Genomic DNA, 20,640 nt, shown 5'->3' with positions numbered 1-20,640 from the left:
AAATGATTCACTTACCACATGTTGAAGCGAACACAATGTCATTAACATTAGTCCTGAACGTATGACGTGATAATAGCATGTTCTAATTTCACAGGGAATAAATATCTTTGATGAGCAAGTTTAACCTTATAAGGCTATTATCGTAATAAAAGCAAGTATTGTCTGGTATTGAAAATCGTTTTACTAATAAATACCATAGCAGTACAGTATATACATTTCCTTTATAAAAAGAATAATTCTTAATTAGTGAAAAATACAACTGAATTGCGTTCAATAAATAAATAGCATCAGTAAGGAACTTAACTTTTGTCGTTTGATACACTGCTCTCATGCCCAGTAGAACATACTGGCTTACAATCAGAATCACTGGTAACTTGCTATGAGAGAGAAAAAGAAAAAAGAGAAAACAAAGAAGGAACTGCCTCCTCACATGCGTCTTTGGCTTGCACGACCCGTTAAAGGAATCTTAAAATTAATTCAACAGTTCATTATCTCAATTCATTGCTCCAGAAGTAAATACTGTTTTTGGCATAATACTTGGTAACAATATGGGTAAAGAAAATTCTATTCTACATGATTCACTTATTTACAGTGCTCTTAAATTATAATACATCTTTTTCCTTTACAGAACATAAAATACTCTCTTGCAGACTAACTACACTCTTAAATACATCTGTCTCTATGACTATTTTCTCTGTTTAGTACTTGCTCAAACACTGGTGGTATGCAAGATAAATAATTTGTACATATTCTACAGTTAAGAGTGCCGCTCACACAAACATTTTTCTCATCTGTAATTCCGTAGTGGTGTCAGAGTGCGAAGTAGTGTTATGAGAGACTAGGAAATAGCTTTTTAGCGAGATGACATTATTTAGGATTTTTTCCAGGTGCAAACCTCCACGGACAATGCTATCATCCCGCAACGCCCCAATAAAAGGACGTCGCATCGCCGCCTTTTGGCGAATTTTTCACAATTTGGGGTGATTGGTAGCAAAACGGAATATTTATGAAATCAGCGATGAGATTCGAGAAGCTTTATCTCAAGCGCTTGCGAGAAGTCTTAGCCTCTTTTCATTATAGTGTGAGTTCATCGGAGAGGCCAAGTTAGGAAGATTCAATGCTGCGAGTCATACTCTTTCGACTAGATACCAGCGCGAACGCTCATCGGCTAACAACGGCTTGCGTGTACGAGGTTGTCCTGCAACTCGTGTCGCCAACAGCTGACTACCGTCCCATGATGTCTGCAATGGTGAATCCGCTCAGGCGTTTGGGGGCGGGATTCAGCGGCAGCGCCGGGGGCGGCGGCAACGTCGCAGGGAGCGATCTGGAGGCCGACGAAGAGAGGTCCAGCAACAGCGGGGGTGGCGGCGCGTGGTGGTGCGTCTGCGGGGGAGGAGGTGGCGGGGGCGGCGCTGGCGGCAGTGGGCCACCGACAGGCACAGAGAAGGGGGCGGCCAGTGGCGGCGGGTGATGATGCTGCTGCTGCTGCTGCGGGGGTGGAGGCGCTGCGTGCGTCAGCAGGTGCGTCTTGAGGTTGGAGCGCTGGTTGAAGCTGCGCGCGCACACGGGGCACTTGTGCGGCGACTCCTCCATGTGCAGGATCTTGTGCACGGCCAGCGTGCGCGACTGGCAGAAGCCCTTGCCGCACTCCCCACACTTGAACGGCTTCTCCTTGCTGTGGATGTACCTGGAATAAGCAAAGAGGTTGATTACGACTCGGAGAGAGAGAGAGAGAGAGAGAAAAGAAGGGGGGGAGAGAGAGAGAGAGAGAGAGAGAGAGAGAGAGAGAGAGAGAGAGAGAGAGAGAGAAGGAGAGAGAGAGAGAGAGAGAGAGAGAAGGAGGAGAGAGAGAGAGAGAGAGAGAGAGAGAGAGAGAGAAGGAGGAGAGAGAGAGAGAGAGAGAGAGAGAGAAGGAGGAGGAGGAGGAGGAGAGAGAGAGAGAGAGAGAGAGAGAGAGAGAGAGAGAAGGAGGAGGAGGAGAGAGAGAGAGAGAGAGAGAGAGAGAGAGAGAAGGAGGAGAGAGAGAGAGAAGGAGAGAGAACTTGGGAGCAATTACAATTTAATATGATATAGGTGTCTGGGGACTACACAATATACTAGAGTTGCCCAGAAAGTAATACACCGCATTCTTTTTCTCAGCCGAAAACAATGTTGCGAATGCGAAACGTTACATATATATCATTTGACGTCTCCTGAGTGAGCGCGCCAAGTTTCCGTCACTTACGACAGATAGCGTAGCTGCAGGACAGATTCAAAATGGCATCTGTAGATGACGTAAGTTAGTAACAACGCGCCGTCACTGAATTTCTCATTGCAGAAAAACAAATGCTTGTTTGAAGTCTATGGAGCAGCTGCTGCCGACAGAAGTACAGTCAGTCGCTGGGCACGGAGGGTGAGGTCAGAAGAAGGCGGTTCGGCGTAGCTCCACGATTTGCAGCGGTCTGGGAGACCATCCACGGCTGTCACATCTGACCTAGCCCCCTCGGACTTCCACATGTTTGGGCCACTAGAGGATGCCACTCGTGGAAGACATTTTGAGGAGGTGATTCACACAGTGAAACACTGGCTCCTCCACCAGGACAAGGATTGGTACGCACAGGGAATATACTCCCTTGTTTTGCGCTAGAAGGAAGGCCTTAGAACTGGATGGAGATTACGTGGAAAAATAGGATTTGTAGATAAAACACTATTCTTTCTTGTGTGTAATTCTCATTACGTTCAATAAAGAATTGTTGAAAAATGCGGTGCATTACTTTCTGGGCAACCCTCGTACTAGTAGAGCAGGAAATTTTCAGCCCGTTTCAAGTGTGGCGGTATGTCAAAGCCATCGAAAACGCTAGGTTAGTGTCGAATAAACAGTTCAAGACGTTAGGCAGGTCGGTGTCACTTTCGAGGACATTTCACTCCCAACTTTGGGATAAATAAGTAACTGGGCATTTCCGGGTATTGACCTAGTTTAACATTTATTTTAAATCTTTGATTTGTGTAACTTCGCCTTTATCAATAACCTGTGTCTCGGCGTGACAATGGATAACGGAGAAGTCCACAGCCACTAAAGGAAGCTAACGAACTTTTTCAGTGTAAAACACGTCAAATGTTACTTTATACAACAGTGGAGAATGTGGTTAATGAACTACTGGATATATCGAAGAGGACTACAGTGATGTGAATGTCGTCTAGGAAAATGAGAGGAGAACGTAGGAATTAGCCTTCCTAGAGTTCAGTTCAGCTTTCTTATAAAGCATCACAAGCAGGGAAATCGACAATTACACCAAAACCCGGACGATAAAATAGCATGTATGTACGTAAACCCGTTTATTCTGAGATCAGTATTTTACCATGCAGATCAGGGACATGAAAGATTGTTCTATCTTGTTCCAGAAGAAATGATATTTTCCTAGGTTAAACTAAACCTAAAAAAGTGATTCAGATATAATTCCTCGCATCGTTTCCGAAGACAGATTTAGGTGTCCGCAATGTAATGCTGTTAATAATGGTGTGCGTCTGAACTCTTGCTAGAACACTTACAAAACTAACTAGAAGTTACTATGAATCTTATTCTACAATACAGAACAGGTATTTTAACTAGTGGTCTTCCCCAAAAATGCTGTTTTAATGAATATCCACAGCTCCATTTTATTGTTTCGTCGTGCTGGTCTTAGTTAATACGTTTACAATTCATTAATTTGTCGCGCTCCACTAATGTTATCACTGCTTCCACATCAAATTTTGTGATTGAAGTGGCATGTTAGTCACAGACATTGGAACTGACGCAAGTATGAACCTACAGTTACAATTTTGCTGTTTGCCGCCATCTTTAAACCAAGTTTTCAGTTCAGGCAACATGTTGCGCATAGATTCGTCGTGGTATGTTTTATGAGAGAATTTTTCGTTGAAAAATGTTCAAGTAACGTGAAATGAATGAACTGTGCTAGTATGCGAGTGAACGGTCGACAGGAAGAAGAGCAATTTCTCCATCCTAGCTCATGTCCGTACGTTTACGGAATTGTTTAAGTCACATTTCCTGCAAGCCTAGCGCTGGACAGCAAAATTATTAATGTGCCGACAGTTATCTTCTTTTCCGACGACTCTACGAAAGTCAAGTGCTACTTTAGATTTCCAGTCTATACCTCACATAACTATCTTCTATTCCCTGACAATAGCATTCCTCCGTTTCGCACGACTATGTTCCTGCTTTGCACAGATTATATACGGCCGAAGAATGTTCAACTTTATCATTAATGACACTTCCCCAAGAAAACACTATCTCTAACAATATCAGCCTTCATGTTTGCTACAGGAGGCATCATCTGAGAACACATGTAAATTCTGTATAGGATCCTGCAGTTTGTATGAAAGCAGTTAAGCCCTGTTATATCGTCTATCTTTACCGCTGTAAATAGCAGCTATACTGCCCTGCCCATTACCTGAAGTAGTGATACCAAATGGTTTCACTCCAAGAGTTCCCTCTTATACCATCCAACAGCATTTTGCTTTGGGAACAGCACGGCCTTTTTTAAAAATAAGAAAAAACTTCAGTGCCATGAGTTTACTAGTAAATTTTTTGAACTGAACTGAAAAGTAAGCAGCAGAAATTTCATCTTTATACCTGATAAATAGTTTGTATAGCCGCTTAGTAACACTTTTTCGAAATTCACAAAACTAGTGTACGTTTAAGACCAGAGGTTCTTTCCACTTTACCGTACAAATGAAGAAAGAACCGGTTCTGCCAATATCTCTAATACTTTGTCGACATTGATCAGTTTATTTGATGTCATTGAATGTTCAACCTTAATTTCATAGTTAGGTAAAACCTGCAGTCCTTTTCGCTCGTGGTTAAATATAAAGACGATCACGGACGTTACATTTTAGTATATTCTTGCTAGTTTACAGTGTCATTCTCTTCTGAAGTTATCAACAATACCCTTTTTATGTATAGAAATATTTACTCTTAGAAAGATGTTTGTTAAGGAACCTTTACTGCTGTATTTAATTACATATGTAACGTGAACAGAGTTATGATCACTGGTGAAGATTAAAAAGGTAATTTGGGTCCATATACTGCTAACGAACAAACTAAAAATTATCTTTGAAACAACAAGGTTGGTTAAGTTCGAAAGCAACAGACAGTGGCATAACATCCAAGGAACCACTGAACAGTCCTATTTCCCTTTGATTTTGTCAGATTTGTGTGATACTCTGTCCAAAATCTTTTGGATTTTAAGGCACGACCTGCCAAAGAGATGCAGAGAACTACGACGAAGAAGGTATTTGAAATACCAATAATGCCAATGACGCATAGAAATATTAAATTATTCATTCCAAAGAATTGTGGAAAAATGAACTTTGGTTCGCTAGAAGAGCTTACCACTAGTTGATGTCTTGGGGAGCAGAAATAGTTTCTGGTGTAGAAACGTTCTCAGATATTGAGTCGTAATCGTTTCAGTTTACGTAAACTGTCACTATAAGCTTGACTCCATTCCGTGAGCTTTTTAATCTTAGTTTGAATCTGAAGTGAAGCTTGAATACTGTGATCAAGTTAACTCACCTGTGGTCTCTGAGGTGATCCTGGCGACGGAACGCCTTCCCGCAGATATCACAGGAGTAGGGCCGCTCGTCGGTGTGTGTGCGCTCGTGGATGAGCAGGTTGTAGGACTTTGTGAAGTGGCGCGAGCAGTACTTGCAGATGAACTGCTTTTTGGGCCGCAGGGGGCCGGAGCGAGGCCGTCCGACTCCCGGGGGCGGAAGCGGGGGCGGGCCCGAGGGGCGGCAGTGCAGCCGCAGCCAGTGACCGAGCAGGGCGGCCGCCGGGGGCAGCGCTAGGCCGCCGTAGTACAGGTGCGGGGGCGGTGGAGGCGGCGCCTGGTGCTGCGGCAGCGGCCGGCAGAAGGCAGACAGAGGCACCGCCGGCGGTGGCGGGGGCGGCAGCGGCGGCGGGTCTGCGGGGGCGGACGCCGCCGGCGACGAGGGTGGTGTCAGTAGCACCGCCTCTTGCTTTACCGTCACTGCCATCTCGGGGGCGGCAGCGGATTCCATTGCTGCAATAAAGGCAGGAATTTTAGCGACATAATCTCTACCACTCAGTTTATCACGTGCGTCAGTATACTCTAGATATGCCTTTCGTCAGCTGAAGTGTGTTTGTGTGTATCAGAATAAAAACTTGACTGACATGTGGTTGTTTCCAGGAGAGCTACCAATCTGGGAATGAGATTGTTCGCACCTTCTGTTCACTGACGTTCTATCGCACTGCTATCTCAGCTGCCACTCATCTGGCGGACACGAAAAGCAACACTTACAGAAAGTCGATGGAACGATCCATTAACCGCGTTACATGGATTCCGCGACTTCCATTTAGGGAGAGGAGCGCGTACATAGTTTTGGCAGATGAGCCTTCTATGATCTGGATATCGACAAAGGCGTGCCAAGTGTTTCACTCTCGTCAGAACACAGTTTTAATCTGGTCGCCCTAATACTTATACAGTGTCACGCTCTTGCACTCTGCTCAATAGTGGAGGCCGTGTTTCTGTCCCAGAAATTTACAAGAAGGCATAAGAAAAGTAATCGGAACGAATTTGGAAAATTGTGAAACGGACAGACTGCGCTTTTTGAAACGTGTTCCGTAAAAACCTTGAATTATAAGCCTAATCACATTTTCTGAATAGAAGTACCTGCAACTGAAGCACATTCTGCAATTGCTTTCAACACTCACCCTTCCGTCAATTGCGGGTAGTTAAATTATTACAATATTTTTTTAAATTAACAAAAAAGTTTATAATACCGTTTGGCTTAACATTTCTAAACTACGAATTTGGCATGGTAACGGATTGCGGCGAGTGGAAAGAGAAAATCACGGGTCTTCTTCTATTTGCAGACTTTTCGTCCTGACATTAAGGCCCCTATTACACGGTAGAAGAGGTTTGTCAAAAATCTTTTACAAAATACACTTTTCATGAAATACTTGAAGATGTACTCAGGCACTTCTATCATATCTTTTATGAACGTTAGAGCGTTGTCCTACCTTCTACGAAAAATTTGTCAAGGAAGTTAGACGGACCGAAGGGCACTTTTGAGTAAGTTTCAGAGTCCGAGTGATCAGCAAATAAATGTAGAGTTAGACTGTGTCGCAAGCACCGCAGTCAGTTTCAAATGAAACTCGTGACATTTGCTTGAGCCGTTTAGTTTTGTTTTAATTTATTCTATGCAAGACATGTTTAAATTGCGGAATACACAGTCGAAAGCTATCTGCTGATAACCTAGTTACAATTCTACAAAACCGAAGGCAGGGGTGAAGAGTGGTATGTACATATGCACAAAGGAACCACACAGCTCGTTTCTATCACAACGAGTAACGGAAATCCGACAGTATCATCCCTTTTCATCGTTATCTGAACTAGACTATCAATTTGTTGGTATAATTTGGGTGTGGAGTACGTCAGATAAAAGACTTTTGCGATGGAAGCTGTCGTCTTCCTCACTTCGAAGCGCTAAGAGTTTTCGATTTCACAGGTATAATCCAACGTACTTCGATTCCACTATTCAGGTTTCTCAGAGCATCTCGATACTCCGTTACTTAACAATTAACAGAATACAGCAGGCGAGCGCGAGTCACTGGTGCCCCTGCTTCGCAGACAGCACCTCTCGCATCGGTGGCTAGCGGGTTGCGTTCAGTCGCAGCATCGCAACGGATACGCCTTTTACCCGATTTTTGTCATTCGGGACGCACTTGCACACCGCGGCTGATCTAATGTAATGGCTAACTAAAGCAGATTTACAAACTAATAGTGATTTAATGTATCTAAGATTTTTTTTACAAAGGAGCTGACTATAAAAGTCCATGTTACACCCCCAGAAACCAAGCACTGCAAAGTTGTGGCCTCCGCGAAAATACTTTTAGGCGTAGTATTGCTTGGATGCAGGTTGCGAAATTCGAAAGTCAAATGCACTGTAATTTTCCACCAGTACGAAAAAGGCGTCGTTTAAAATGCACGTTAATTGGCGAAGTATAAGTTCACCTTATCAAAATGTGAGCTGGTATTTACTCATCGCTACAACAATCTATGGCATGCCAGTTTTCCTTGGCGAAATAAACGTACAGGCATCACTTCAGAGCTTGCATATGCTAATATGGAACTGGTCGTTGCTACCGCCTCAACCAACTACCAGAACGGTAATGTATGTAATCATAAGAAACAGCTTGAATATTTCAGTCACAGAATTACCGATTTCTCAGAGCCAATATATTCTTGTATTTTCATTTGACTACTTGAGCACAAAAAGAAAACTTAGATGTATTACACGACTGCAGAATTAAATTTCCTAAATTTTTACTGGCCTACGATGACGAGGTAATAAAACATGTGGTGTAGGAGTTTACTAATCGACACAGGTTTACGAAACCTTCTGTTATACTCCTCAGCCAATGGGGAGCTAAGGTTCTGGTATTTTGCCAAATACATCTGAGGTAAGAACAGCTGTAATCATTTTGGAGTGGAACGCTGCCCGAGAGCGACCACGATGTAGCGACGGACACAGAGTGGCGAGGGGGGTGGCCATGTCGGCGCCTTTGGTGTGGCCGCCGTGGGCTTTTCGCCATTCATAGCGTGTGTGGCCTGAGGCGAGAGAACACAAGCGCGCCACGGGGGGGTGGGAGGCGGCGGTCTTTGCTGTCCGAGGGTTGTGCGCAAGCCTGCCGAGGCGGGACTGCGGCTCACCACAATGGCGGACCTGACTGCGACCAAGCAGTAACGGACACGTGGTGCCAACACTGTGTGCGTCATAACTGCTTACACCCATCTTGCGCCAAGTTTCCGCAACACCCAGTCGACAACTCACCTCTCTTAACATATCTTTCACAAAAAGATACAGGGGTTATTTACAAATAGCGCAGTCTATATAAGACATGTGAATCATCTAAGTACACCACTTCATGGCAGCAGACGGAGCTAATTTCATAACTTGCTACTCTGCACAATTTAGATAGGCTATCTCGTCGCAGGATTAAGTATGGATGAAAGGAGGGCAACGTGATAATTTGATCGAAGCCGTTCGAGACCGAGCTCAACAAAATACACCATTGAATCACCCATAACAACGTTGGGACTTAAGTAATTTACGGACAAGGAGAAATTTATTTGGTTCTTATCCATAGTAACTCCCTGAAGTTCGCGACTATTTGATAACGTGTTGATATTCGGACTTGGTCTCTCATTGTGCAAAATAAAAAGCCGTTTCGAGTATTTGAAAACAAAATTTTGAGGAAAATTTTCGGAGCAAAAAGGGATGACATTAGCGGAGAGTGGCGGAAACTGCATAACGAAGAGGTTCACGAACTCTATTCAAGCCCTGACATAATCAGTATTATTAAATCACGTAGTCTGCGATGGGCGGGTCACGTAGCTCGAATGGATGGGGGCAGGGCAGCGCGCAGAGTACTGGTAGGGCACCTAGAAGGAATACGTCCTGTGGGGAGACCGAGGCGTAGATGCGAGGACAACGTGAAGGCTCATTTGAGGAGCCTAGGTATTGAAGGTGAATGGAAGAAAATAGCTCAAGACAGGGACAGATGGCGTAAACACGTTGCTGCGGTAATGGACCCTCGAGTCCGGTATGACCAGTGGGTAAGTAAGTTGATATTCGAATATCTGAAGGCTGTGAAGTCAACTAAATATTGAGGGATCACAATCACGAATAACAAACTGTAACGATATCATAGATAGTGTGTGCGGAAAGCCAACCGAAGGCTGCGGTTTATTGGCAGAGCACTTAGAAAATGCAACAGATCTACTGAAGAGACTGCCTACACAAAGCTTTTCTGTTCTTTTCTGGAGCACTGCTGTGCAGTATGGGATCCGCATCAGACAGCATTGACGGAGGAAATCTAGTAAATTCAGAGAAAGGCAAATCGTTTTGTATAATCGCGTTATGCGAGAGACTGCACGGATATAAGCGAACCGTGGTTACAATCACTAAAATAAAGACTTTTCGTTGCGGCAGGATCTTGTCTTAAAATTTCAATCCCCTGACTTCATCCTCCTAATACTAAAATATTTTGATGACATCTACCTACATAGCAAGACCATTGTAATAAAGTAAAGGAAATGAGAGCTCGCAGGGAATGATATACGTTTGTTTTTCCCGCGTGCTGTTCGAGAGTAGAGCGGTAGAGACGTAGCCAGGCTATTAACAATTAATTGTGGAGTTGTATGTAGAATTCTTTTCCAAGTAGTCTACTCTGGTCTCATGTGGACAATTAATTAGCTGAACTTTTTCACGCTAGGTGTTCTAAAAATGAACTGAGGATAAGAACATGAACAAATGGAGTATCAGCATTTCCTTGTACAAACTACTTTCTCTTTTCAATCTTCTAAGTTTGATGTGTTTTTATTACACGTGCAGCTTTCTTCATAAGCCAAGGATCGCTCGAAATATCCTCGAAAGGTGTGTTTCCGCTTATACTGAGATGTATTACTCTACTGCTTAAGCCTTCTCGAGGGCTGTCAAACCGACGTGAGTCAATGTAAAAAAACTAGGTTCCTATTTAATTGAAGTTGTGTGTTTAGTTTATACCGCTGCTCAGTTTTTCTAAGACGCTGCACTCGAGCTGCGCTTGCAATCATCCTCTAATCTCATACCAGGAATTCTTACCCTGTTCTCCCTTGATGCGTAATATCAATGGGTCCGAATAGACATGTTGCTCCCTATAAATTGTAATTGTACACTATTACACACCACATTTAAGCTTTCTGCTCAGCTTTGACGTTCATCTTACATGTGAAAAAATTTACAAATGACTTTTTCCGAATTGTCATTATTCACAATGAGCTCTTACCCAAACGTACGGTTTCGGAGTTACTTTTCTAGTACCCGAGATCAGCATGTTCGTTCTGTTCTTCACGCCCTTCTTTCTCACGATCTTGTGATGATCGCCGGTAATTTTGCTTTCCATGTGACGAATAACTAATAATTATTCTGTCTGTCATCAGTTTTGATTTGTTTCTCCTTCCCTTATGTTGCTACTCCCGGACTTCGACCACGTTTTGAAACCTAGTGCCTCCACGAATAAGGGCTTTCATTTATTTTCAACCGGCAGGACAATGAAATCCGCTAACTTCAACCTCACTGACCATAGATTGTACATCTGAAGTCTCTTTTTGGGAACGTATCTAGTACAAAAATTATAGTTGCATGAGTAGGCCTAAAAGTAATACTGTGGTCATAACGTTGACACTAATCATATATACATATGCCTTAGAGTCTTTCATCCCACATCATCATTTCGATGAAAGACTTGTTGAAATGACCCATAAAACCAGTTAACTACAACTTCCAGTATTAGCTGAGCCTTGGCACTGAGTCATCGCTGCCACAGCGTCCGCTCGCTTCTGCATCCATGTTTCTAACCGAGTACTCGCTTGGTGGTGGCAGGAACTGGTCGGTGAATCATTGCAGCTACTGGCCGCCGCCTGCAGACTGGATAATCACACCTCTGGAGGGCGAGGGGAGAGGCCCCGCCCCTCCTCCAGCTCTTTTCCAGAGACTGTCAGCCCGGAACCCGTCAGACACGCTCTGGCTGGCCGGCACAATACAGCCGCCGCGGTGCGCCGCAAGTCCTGGGCCGAATCGTGGGGCCTCGCAGTCAGATGGAGGAGGAGGAAGAGGAGGAGGGCGAGAGCAGGCAGCCGGGAACCGCAGCAGCGGCAAAAAACTGCTTCGGTTTCTGCAGGGTGCAGCACACGACGTGCACGCACCTCCGTTGTATGAAAGGGCCTGTACTGAGAAACTCAACATTAAAACCGGCTGCCTTATGCTGTAGGGACAGAAGTAGCATTTGTCAATATCAAAGAAATTCTCCACGCCCGACTAGGGTATTTTATTGTATTTTGATGACAACCAGTTTCGGCATTCCACTATGCCATCTTCAGCCCTCATATGCATCTCCCAAATAAACGATAACGCCATGAAGTGCCATATACCGCTCGATTTATCAAATTCAACCGTTTCACTAGTGCTTCATTTGAAGACTTGGTAGCAACTGAGCAGTGTTCAGTTGCTACCAAGTCTTCTGGGTGTAGTAGTCAAAATAAGATAACATCGTAGTACACGGTTGTTCAAGAATTTCAGTGATACTGACCGTTACTTAACCAGCGGATGTCTCCTGTCCATGACGGGTCAACAGAGATTGAAAAGTACCATTTGTCGAAACCATTCAAGGTCCAGCTACCAGGATTGTACAACTGAACTCGATCCATTCTCCCCATACATTTGCTTGCTTAATAAAGAACATCTACTAATGTAGTCGGTACGACATTCTGAACTAGCTCACATATCAACGTCTGCAGTAATAAGTGTCATATGGAGGGGGAAAAAAAAGCTTGGTGTGAATGCCTATTGAAAAACACGTCGACAGCTGCAAAATGACTATTTTTGCTATCAGTTTCTACGCCACTATTAGACCAGAAAACATTGCTTTATCGTATTTATAGTCCATCACAAAACTGCGCCAAGCTTGAAACACGTCAGGTCACATGTCGTCCTGTCCGATGACTTACTACGACCAATGGTAAAATCCGCCTAGTTTAAGAAATTTAAAGGGAAGCACAACCCGGTTTCAGGACCTGGGCTGCATCTTCAGGTACATCTGCAAAATTATCCGTCAATAGTAACACGTATCGCTTAACAGAATCAACATAGATTCACAGAAAAAAACCATGCACGTACGTTTGAGTCTATAAAGAATCCGTAACGGAGATCAAAAATGCGTAAAAAATAGTGCCTCCTGGTACATGACGTGAAACAGGATGTCCTCTTCAGCACTAGGCCAGCCAGAAAACCTCTCGCAGTGGACCTGCATAAATGGACGAAGACACTCAAATGTGATGCATAATGGCCCACTTATGATCTTTTAAAAAGTAGCAACTAAATATTTTTCTTAGCAGCAATTGGCCTATTTTTCAGAACGACTTCCTTAAAATACGCCACAGCTGTGGAGCACAACCTATGGGAAATAAGAAACAGTGTTTTGGAAACACTTGCTACTCAGAAAAAAAATCTTTGAGTAATTTGACCGGAACTACACAGCCGTGCAATATGGCGAACTCTGCGGTACTCTCAGTATACTTACTTGGCTAGGTAGAAGAAGAATTTATAGCAGCTATTTGTAGCAGAGAGTGGTGTAATATGTTCCGACCGCAACTTGCTGGACTAGTAGCTGTTAAATAACAAATTTATGACCAGGTTGTATATTCTGCCGAAGGAAAAAGCACGGGCTTATTGTAAGCTTTTTCGTACATGAAACTAGGAAAGTTGTAGCTTCTGTTCCTATTTATTTCTTCCCCCTTATTTTATCATATTTCGTTTTTCCTCTGTTAAGAATGACAAGTTTGAATTTCTAATTATTGAAACTAATGTTTCACTTACCATCCATATCTACCATCACCACTCTCAGAACAGTTAATGCTGGTGACAGTCTACTACCTTACTTTTAAGTGCGATTGACGTTGACGCTAGGGCCACTGACGAGGAGTTCACGAACTTGCTGTAATTGTGCTTTAAGTTATCAGCTATCTATTGATTGCCGAACCGGTTTCGTGAAACTACTTCCTTTCCAATGTCAAATGGTATGTGAGATATACTTGAAAGTGAGAGGCGAACTCAGAATCAGTTATCAATAAACAGTGAAAAGGTTGATGTTTTTGTTAAATTCATATTAAGTGTGCAAAGATGCTCCCACTACAAAATACGACCCGATGAAAGACTACCTACTGAACGATGTGCAGTGGGACTCAATTACAGGCAACGAGTCGATAAAAAAGAAGTTTTACAATACGAAAACAGTGCTATCTCAATTGGAAAAGAATTTGGAAAGGAATTAACCGAGACGCTGGTGGCTGACTCAATCCAACCAAGTACCAGACAAATTCAGACTAACTAACATGAATATCCTCTCCGTTCCTACCGAACATACATTTAGGTGCTTCACACTGCGTAGTCGTCGGTGTAATGTCGCAATCAGTGGTGAGACTAAAATGGTGGGCAGGTCAAACTACTACTACTACTACTACTACTACTACTACTACTACAGTATCTGCATAAGGGGTATGCCCCCCACCGACGAAACGACAGCGAGTCTTAGTATGTAATTCCATAACCTAATCTTTCAGCTGCATTAACAGTGCTCTTTTACAGTGAACTGTGGCATATCGACTGAAACAATCCTACGCCTATTCCATTTACCTCCGTTTTTTACATGAATAGATAACGAATTCCTGTGACACCAAACACCGGCAATCTTAGTTCGATCCTACATCAAGTAGTGTGACAGTACCGCTGTAATTCGGCGTTATTCACCCAAGATATTCGCAAATGCACAGCTGATTATAAATTAGACAAATCGCAATAAGACACACTCGGCAACAGAACAACTTTCCAGCGTCCAAGACTAACGCCTAGCGTTTGCGCCGTGGTTGCCTATTCAGGCCTAGACCTGATTATGCAGGCGATAAAGCACATGACCAGACATCCAATTAAGATATTTAACTACTGTAACGTGGCGTAGCCGTTCGGTACAAGGAATGCGGACCGAGGACATTTTTAGGCCTACAGACTTTTTTTACCACCCGAAGTGAGTGCCGTATGGTGTGCATGCAATCATGAAACAAATCTCCGCTGCTCCGTCTCACCCCTACAGAAGATTGCCTCTTACGTCACAGCGCAGAAGGTCGATCAGTTATGGAGAGTATCGACTGCCGCTCGAGGACTGCACAAGGGCCGACACCAACGTGTATGTGTTCGTGCGTGGGAGCAGACAACGGTCGATATCTCTGCGATAAAGCAGTGCAGCTCGCCGCCCCCTTGCCCCACCTCTACCGAACACGTAGCGTTCGGGGGCTATCTTGACCGACCCGAGCACTGCTTAGACCTGAGATCGGCTACGAACGCTTCCGCGATAGACTTCGCCACTATGGGACTAGCCAAATTAATGACATCAACAAATCTACGTACAGCTGCCACATAAAAAAGTAAAGGTGTCCACGACTAAGGTTGGCCTGAACACCTTTGGCGTCGTTCTATTGCTGGTGGAATAAAACTGCATTTTCCCACCCTTTGAACTGACTAACCAATCCACTGGCAGATGGACAATTAAACTGAATCCGAACTACTGCGCAGCCCTTCAGTTTTTATACCGACAAGCCACTGCCAGAGGTGGGAAAAGTGAACTAAGGATTGGGTTTTATCAGCAGAACACTTAGTTGGTGCAGCAAATCTACTACCCCGTCCTCTTCTGGAGTACTGCTGCGCTGTATGGTATCGTTACCTGCTAGGACTGACAGGATACACCAAAAAATGTCAAAAAAGGATGTCTTGTTTCGTAGTGTCACGGAGTAGGGGAGGAAGAATTGCGGATGTGATAGGTGAAAGGGGGTGGTAATTAAAACAAAGGCGTCTTTCCTTATGGCGAGACGTATACAGAAAATTTCCGTCATCAACTTTCACGTCCCAGTGCCAGAATATTGTTGACATCCACCTACGTAAGGAAGCGTGACCATCATAAAATTTGAGTAGTCAGAGCTTGTATGGAAAGATTTAGCTGTTCATTAATTTCACGTACTATTCGAGAGTGGTATGGTAGCGAAATAGTCATAGTGATTCCACGCCCTCTGACAAATATTTACGTATGAGTTGCAGTGCAATCATTGGATCTAGATGACGTGTATGAAGCGATAAGTAACAGAAATGTTCCAGAACCCACATGAGATGTAGCTCCGTATCTTTACATTTCTACACATCAATATGTCCAAACAAGAAGTAGAGCAGCTGAATTAAGATCAAGAAATTTAAATTTCTCATTTTCGTACAGACATTTCCTTTTAAACTTTTCACCACTGCACCACTGAATAAAACTGATGGTAACAGGTGAGTGAGAAACTGTGTGTGTGTGTGTGTGGGTGTGTGTGTGTGTGTGTGTGTGTGTGTGTCACGTGTAAGGCGAACAATGTGTCTCTTCTACCTTTACGACGCTTTCCATGTGTGAAGAATTATCTCAACAACAAATGAAAGAATTAGCGTGTCAGTTTATTTAGATGGGCAGAATCACTGCATACGTAGATCCACAAAACTGGAACCCCAAGCTTACATGGAAATAAAGGGAAGTATGCTACTGCAAGAAAGAACCAAATGTTCATCATGATAAACTGATGTATGTTGTCATATCACTGTTAGGGGTTTGATTCCATCTCTGTGTCAATATTCCCGACTACATCAATCCGCACGAGTATACGGGGAACATTCTCACACATACAACTCTAGAAATTCGCAGTGATTGTTTCGTTATACCTACATTCCCGGTAATTGTGTCAGTCTTCCTAAAAACACACTCTCCGTTCTACGCACCATGGGAAACAATCAGTCTTATGGAGACTACAAATTCAGTAACGTGAAGGACCCACAAAGATTGTCTACTCGAGGGAAGCATCGTTCGACCTTCCATCTGCCGCTCATAGGCCGTATAGACACGGCTAACCGTGTCTCCAAGGGCAGCGCTGTTTATTACCCCCAATAAAAACTCGCAGTTTGCTGTTCGACCCTTCGTGGTACAGCCCCGGGCTTCTCTTGCCATCGTTGGCTGCACCCCGACAGAGCTACGTGAATGTCTGTTTTCTTTCACCGATAACTACTTAAAAAGACGGCAGTGACAGCACACTTAAAACATGTTTAACTGTAGACTATAAATATTAATTGCACCGACAAGCGACGTTACTAATAGCAGAGACTTGTTAGTATAAGAAGTTGGTTCAAATGGCTCTGAGCACTATGGGACTTATCTGAGGTCATCAGTCCCTTAGAACTTAGAATTACTTTAACCTAACTAACCTAAGGACATCACACACATCCATGCCCGAGGCAGGATTCGAACCTGCGACCGTAGCGGTCTCGTGGTTCCAGACAAGCGCTAGAACCGCAACGGCCGGCTGTATAAGAAGTGTCCTGTCGTTTTTGCAAGACACCTGTACCCCCAAAGCCTGTATGTATGACATAATTTGGCGCACGGAGTAAATTATGGTTTAATACATATGCAAAACGCGAGATCCTTTTTCTAGCAACCAAAAGATTCGAAAAAATTACAGGGAGAAACAAAGATTTAGGTATATAAATAATTTTGTGCAAAGTCGTCATTATGTATTCGACTGTTTTCTAGAACACGAACTAGACGAATTGAAGCAAAACCGCCAACTGCCTTGACTATTGACTAAGTAAGGAGGACAACGTAGGTGAGATTTAGATCGAGTAATTACATCATCCGAAGACCTGAAGTGTCCCAGATAGTTTCCAAAGAGCACTTGACACAACCGAGCGAATTTTCAGAATACAAGAAACTCTGTATACTCCCACAAAGTGTGAGCAGTGTGAAGTAATTATTTTGTCGATTCCACGGGAAGCAGTTAACAGATCTAGTCAGTCCGCCGTGTACCAGCAGGTGCCCCACTCCTCTGGCCTCTAACCGCTACTGCCTCAGAACTTGCCTGAAAACGTGGTCAGCGTGACATGAAAGCCGGGAGGTACACTGGAGCAGTGAACGATTCCATCAGTGATTACCGCAGTCAATACTTCGCGTACAGTGAAATCTCTTCAAGCAAGCTATACTAAAACTTATTTTTGAGGCAGAACGTAGGTTATCTGTGTTAGGATTACATTGAATTACTGGGGGAAGATCAACAGAAGAAAACACGCACAAGGTTTCTATGAGCAAGTTCACAGTAGCAATCATGCAGGAACAGTAAATAACAGTCACATACAATAAGCAATATTTCCAGTCATAGATCGGACGAACCAAACGCAGAGCAAGTAGAAAGATAGGAAAGCTTATCATGCAGTGTCACGAGAGAAAACAATGCACTCCATATGAATTGCATCACTGTCGGTAGGAGACAGGACCTTTGCTTCGTCTCGTCATTCCCATGTCAAATCCGCCAGATTATTGCCAAGTCCCGGCTTATCCCACAATAAAAAAGACGTAGCAGCCGCTACTCGGATAAGCCTCCAGCTTCGAAGCAGTGTAACACGTATAGAATGCCACTTTTTCCATTCCACGCTACAAGGGTTCAGCTAGAAGACCCTTAAGCTTGCCCGTAATGTTTGGAAGGAGGGGAAAATACAGTTCAGTCGCTATTGCAACAACCACAGAATTTTACGACACCACGAGCATTTGAGAGAGCATCGACATCATTCGAAAGAAGAAATTTTTCCCGCAGGTGAAGTAGTAACTGGATGCAAAGAAAGGGTAATCTAAAAGTTTTGGTTCGAGTACTGTTCACGTTCAAAAAAAAAAAAAATGGTTCAAATGGCTCTGAGCACTATGGGACTTAACTTCTAAGGTTCAGTCCCCTAGAACTTAGAACTACTTAAACCTAACTAACCTAAGGACACCACACACATCCATGCCCGAGGCAGGATTCGAACCTGCGACCGTAGCGGCCACGCGGTTCCAGACTTGTTCACGTTCAACAGACATCTAAATTCGTACTAAACGTTTGCAGTTCGCTTTTCGGACGCTTTTTCTACGCGTGCTCTTCACAATGTAGTGGCATCGAGGTACAACATTTGAATATTAGCATGTGCACAGGAGATTCACAGCGCTATATTCACTAGAAACAAACATTTTCACCTTGCAGACTCGCAGTGGCGGAAGACAGTCAACTCGCAAACTCAACCGCAGACGATAATTCAGCTATAATTACTCGCATTTATCGCAGTGTAAAAGATGATCCAGACGAGAGACTGAAATTTCGCTCCTAGTCAACATGGATGCAACTGTTCTGGATAGACCGCATCTGCCCGGCCGGACGAGAACAGCTGGTTCGCACGCAGAGGACCTGTCAGAGCAGACACATTGCAACAGTAGCCTCGCTTAGGAGAGAGCCCGCACATCCCACGTTATCGAGACTCGCGCCGGATAATGATAAATGTTATTACATAAAGTGCAGAGCAAATACACTGGCGGAGGGCGGCGCTGGCGGCGGAACATCAAAGCCGCGACACTGCAATGCGCACGTCCACGAACGATACGTCTCAGTTTCTGACAAGCACGGACAATACGAGACTGGAATGGAAGGGAGAACTGATAGAGGTACTCTAAGTACGCTCCGCCACACACCGTCAGGTGACCTGCGGAGTATGGATGTAGATGTAGTAGATGTACACGGCATTCACTGTCAGAACAGGTGCTGCACATTCGTCTCTCAGAATTTCTGCTGTAACCAAGAAACCCTTCGAGCAACCTACCGCAAAATATTTCCGAAGGATTGCAGTCCATATATCATCAACCATTCAAAACACGAGCAGAGTATCTGAAGCCGTGTCAGTAACTTCATCCTTAACATCCACTATGAATTGTAGCTGAAGAGAAACCATGGCTTTCCAGGGCCCACGGGGCAAAGTGTGTCGTAAGAACACACTGTCACTTTCTCTTATTTCGTAATCATGAATACTCTTGAGAACCGAGGCGGGAGTGACGAAGCTCGTTGATATCAGTCGCAGGGTTTTCTTCTTCCCTCCTTTGTCATGACCATAAGGAGCCTCGGTTAGTTGCAAGTAACCTGTTATCCCTCTGCCCGTCCAGACAATTCAATTTCGCGATTTGCTCAAGTACGTTCAAACTAAAGAGAATCATTTCAAACTTTCACAATGTGCCTAATAGCCGTGGGAAGTGACGCAAAGTAGTTTTGCATTGCAATTAATTGAATTATCTGGGTGTCTTGCTCATCCAAAAAGTGAAACAACATGCTCCTAAACACCTGAAAACATGCAAGTCGTTTAACGTCCACTCCATATGTATTTGCTCTGTAAAGTGGTCAGTCCCCATACATCCGCAACTAATGGCATTACACTGATGCAGTGATTCACCAACGATAACTAGGAGCGCGGATCCACTTGACAGTAGCATGTAGTAGCGTGCGCAAGCAACTCACCTCTGGCGCAGAAGGCACTGGAGAGTGGCGTATGCTGGTCGAAAACGCCTGCTGCCATGTGACGGGCAATCGTCAACCGTGAAGGTAGTTTTCCTCGTAGCGAACTGCTGTGCGGCAGGTAGCCACGTCCTCTCTGTTTGGCTGCCTGCACTCGACTGAAGTGACCAGTTCCGGGGCCTGGCAGGCTGCGCTGCCGCGGGGCGCTACTGGAGGGGGAAGCGCGCGCCCATTGGCTGACGCTGCCGGTGGCGCCGGGAGTGGGGGATCCTGCGGCAGCCATGGCCACCGGCGGCGCTGGCCCGTGCTGCCGAGGAGGGGGCTGCGCTCACTGTCCGCTGTAAACTGCTGCGGCACGATAACACGGCGAAGGGCGACCGCCAAACTCTAAGAAATCCGCCGACAATCTGCCTGCTCTATGCTATCTCTCGTGTCCGACCACGCCACGCCAAACTACAGAACCTTTTGTCTTCACAGTGTTACGTAGATTCACTTACCCTAACACATTAGCTACTGTTTTCCATTTTGTTTAGTTACATAGACTGTGCCTTGATTAAAACAACAAAATGCAGTACTGTCGAGCATGACAGAGGGCCGATGTTGTTGGTTCACATTTGTCTGCGCACACACAATGGCCACGGCAGCAACAGCAGTGTGCTTCCATTCTAAACACATTCCC

General features: G+C 44.4%; 1 protein-coding gene across 1 annotated transcript; it reads right to left on the bottom strand.

Moving 5' to 3' along the window:
- Positions 1-207: 207 nt before the first annotated feature.
- Positions 208-20,104, bottom strand: LOC126234394 (protein odd-skipped-like). The gene is made up of 3 exons (XM_049943082.1): positions 19,965-20,104; positions 5,549-6,038; positions 208-1,687 (listed from the first exon to the last, which is right to left on the bottom strand). The coding sequence occupies exons 1-3, from the start codon at positions 20,020-20,022 to the stop codon at positions 1,225-1,227; spliced, it is 1,011 nt and encodes a 336-aa protein (XP_049799039.1). The 5' UTR covers positions 20,023-20,104; the 3' UTR covers positions 208-1,224.
- Positions 20,105-20,640: the final 536 nt, after the last annotated feature.

Source organism: Schistocerca nitens, chromosome 2 (assembly GCF_023898315.1).
Source record: "Schistocerca nitens isolate TAMUIC-IGC-003100 chromosome 2, iqSchNite1.1, whole genome shotgun sequence".
Classification (NCBI taxonomy): Eukaryota; Metazoa; Arthropoda; class Insecta; order Orthoptera; family Acrididae; genus Schistocerca; species Schistocerca nitens.
The sequence above is the reverse complement of the archived record's forward strand: the minus strand, read 5'-3'. Positions and strand labels throughout refer to the sequence as shown.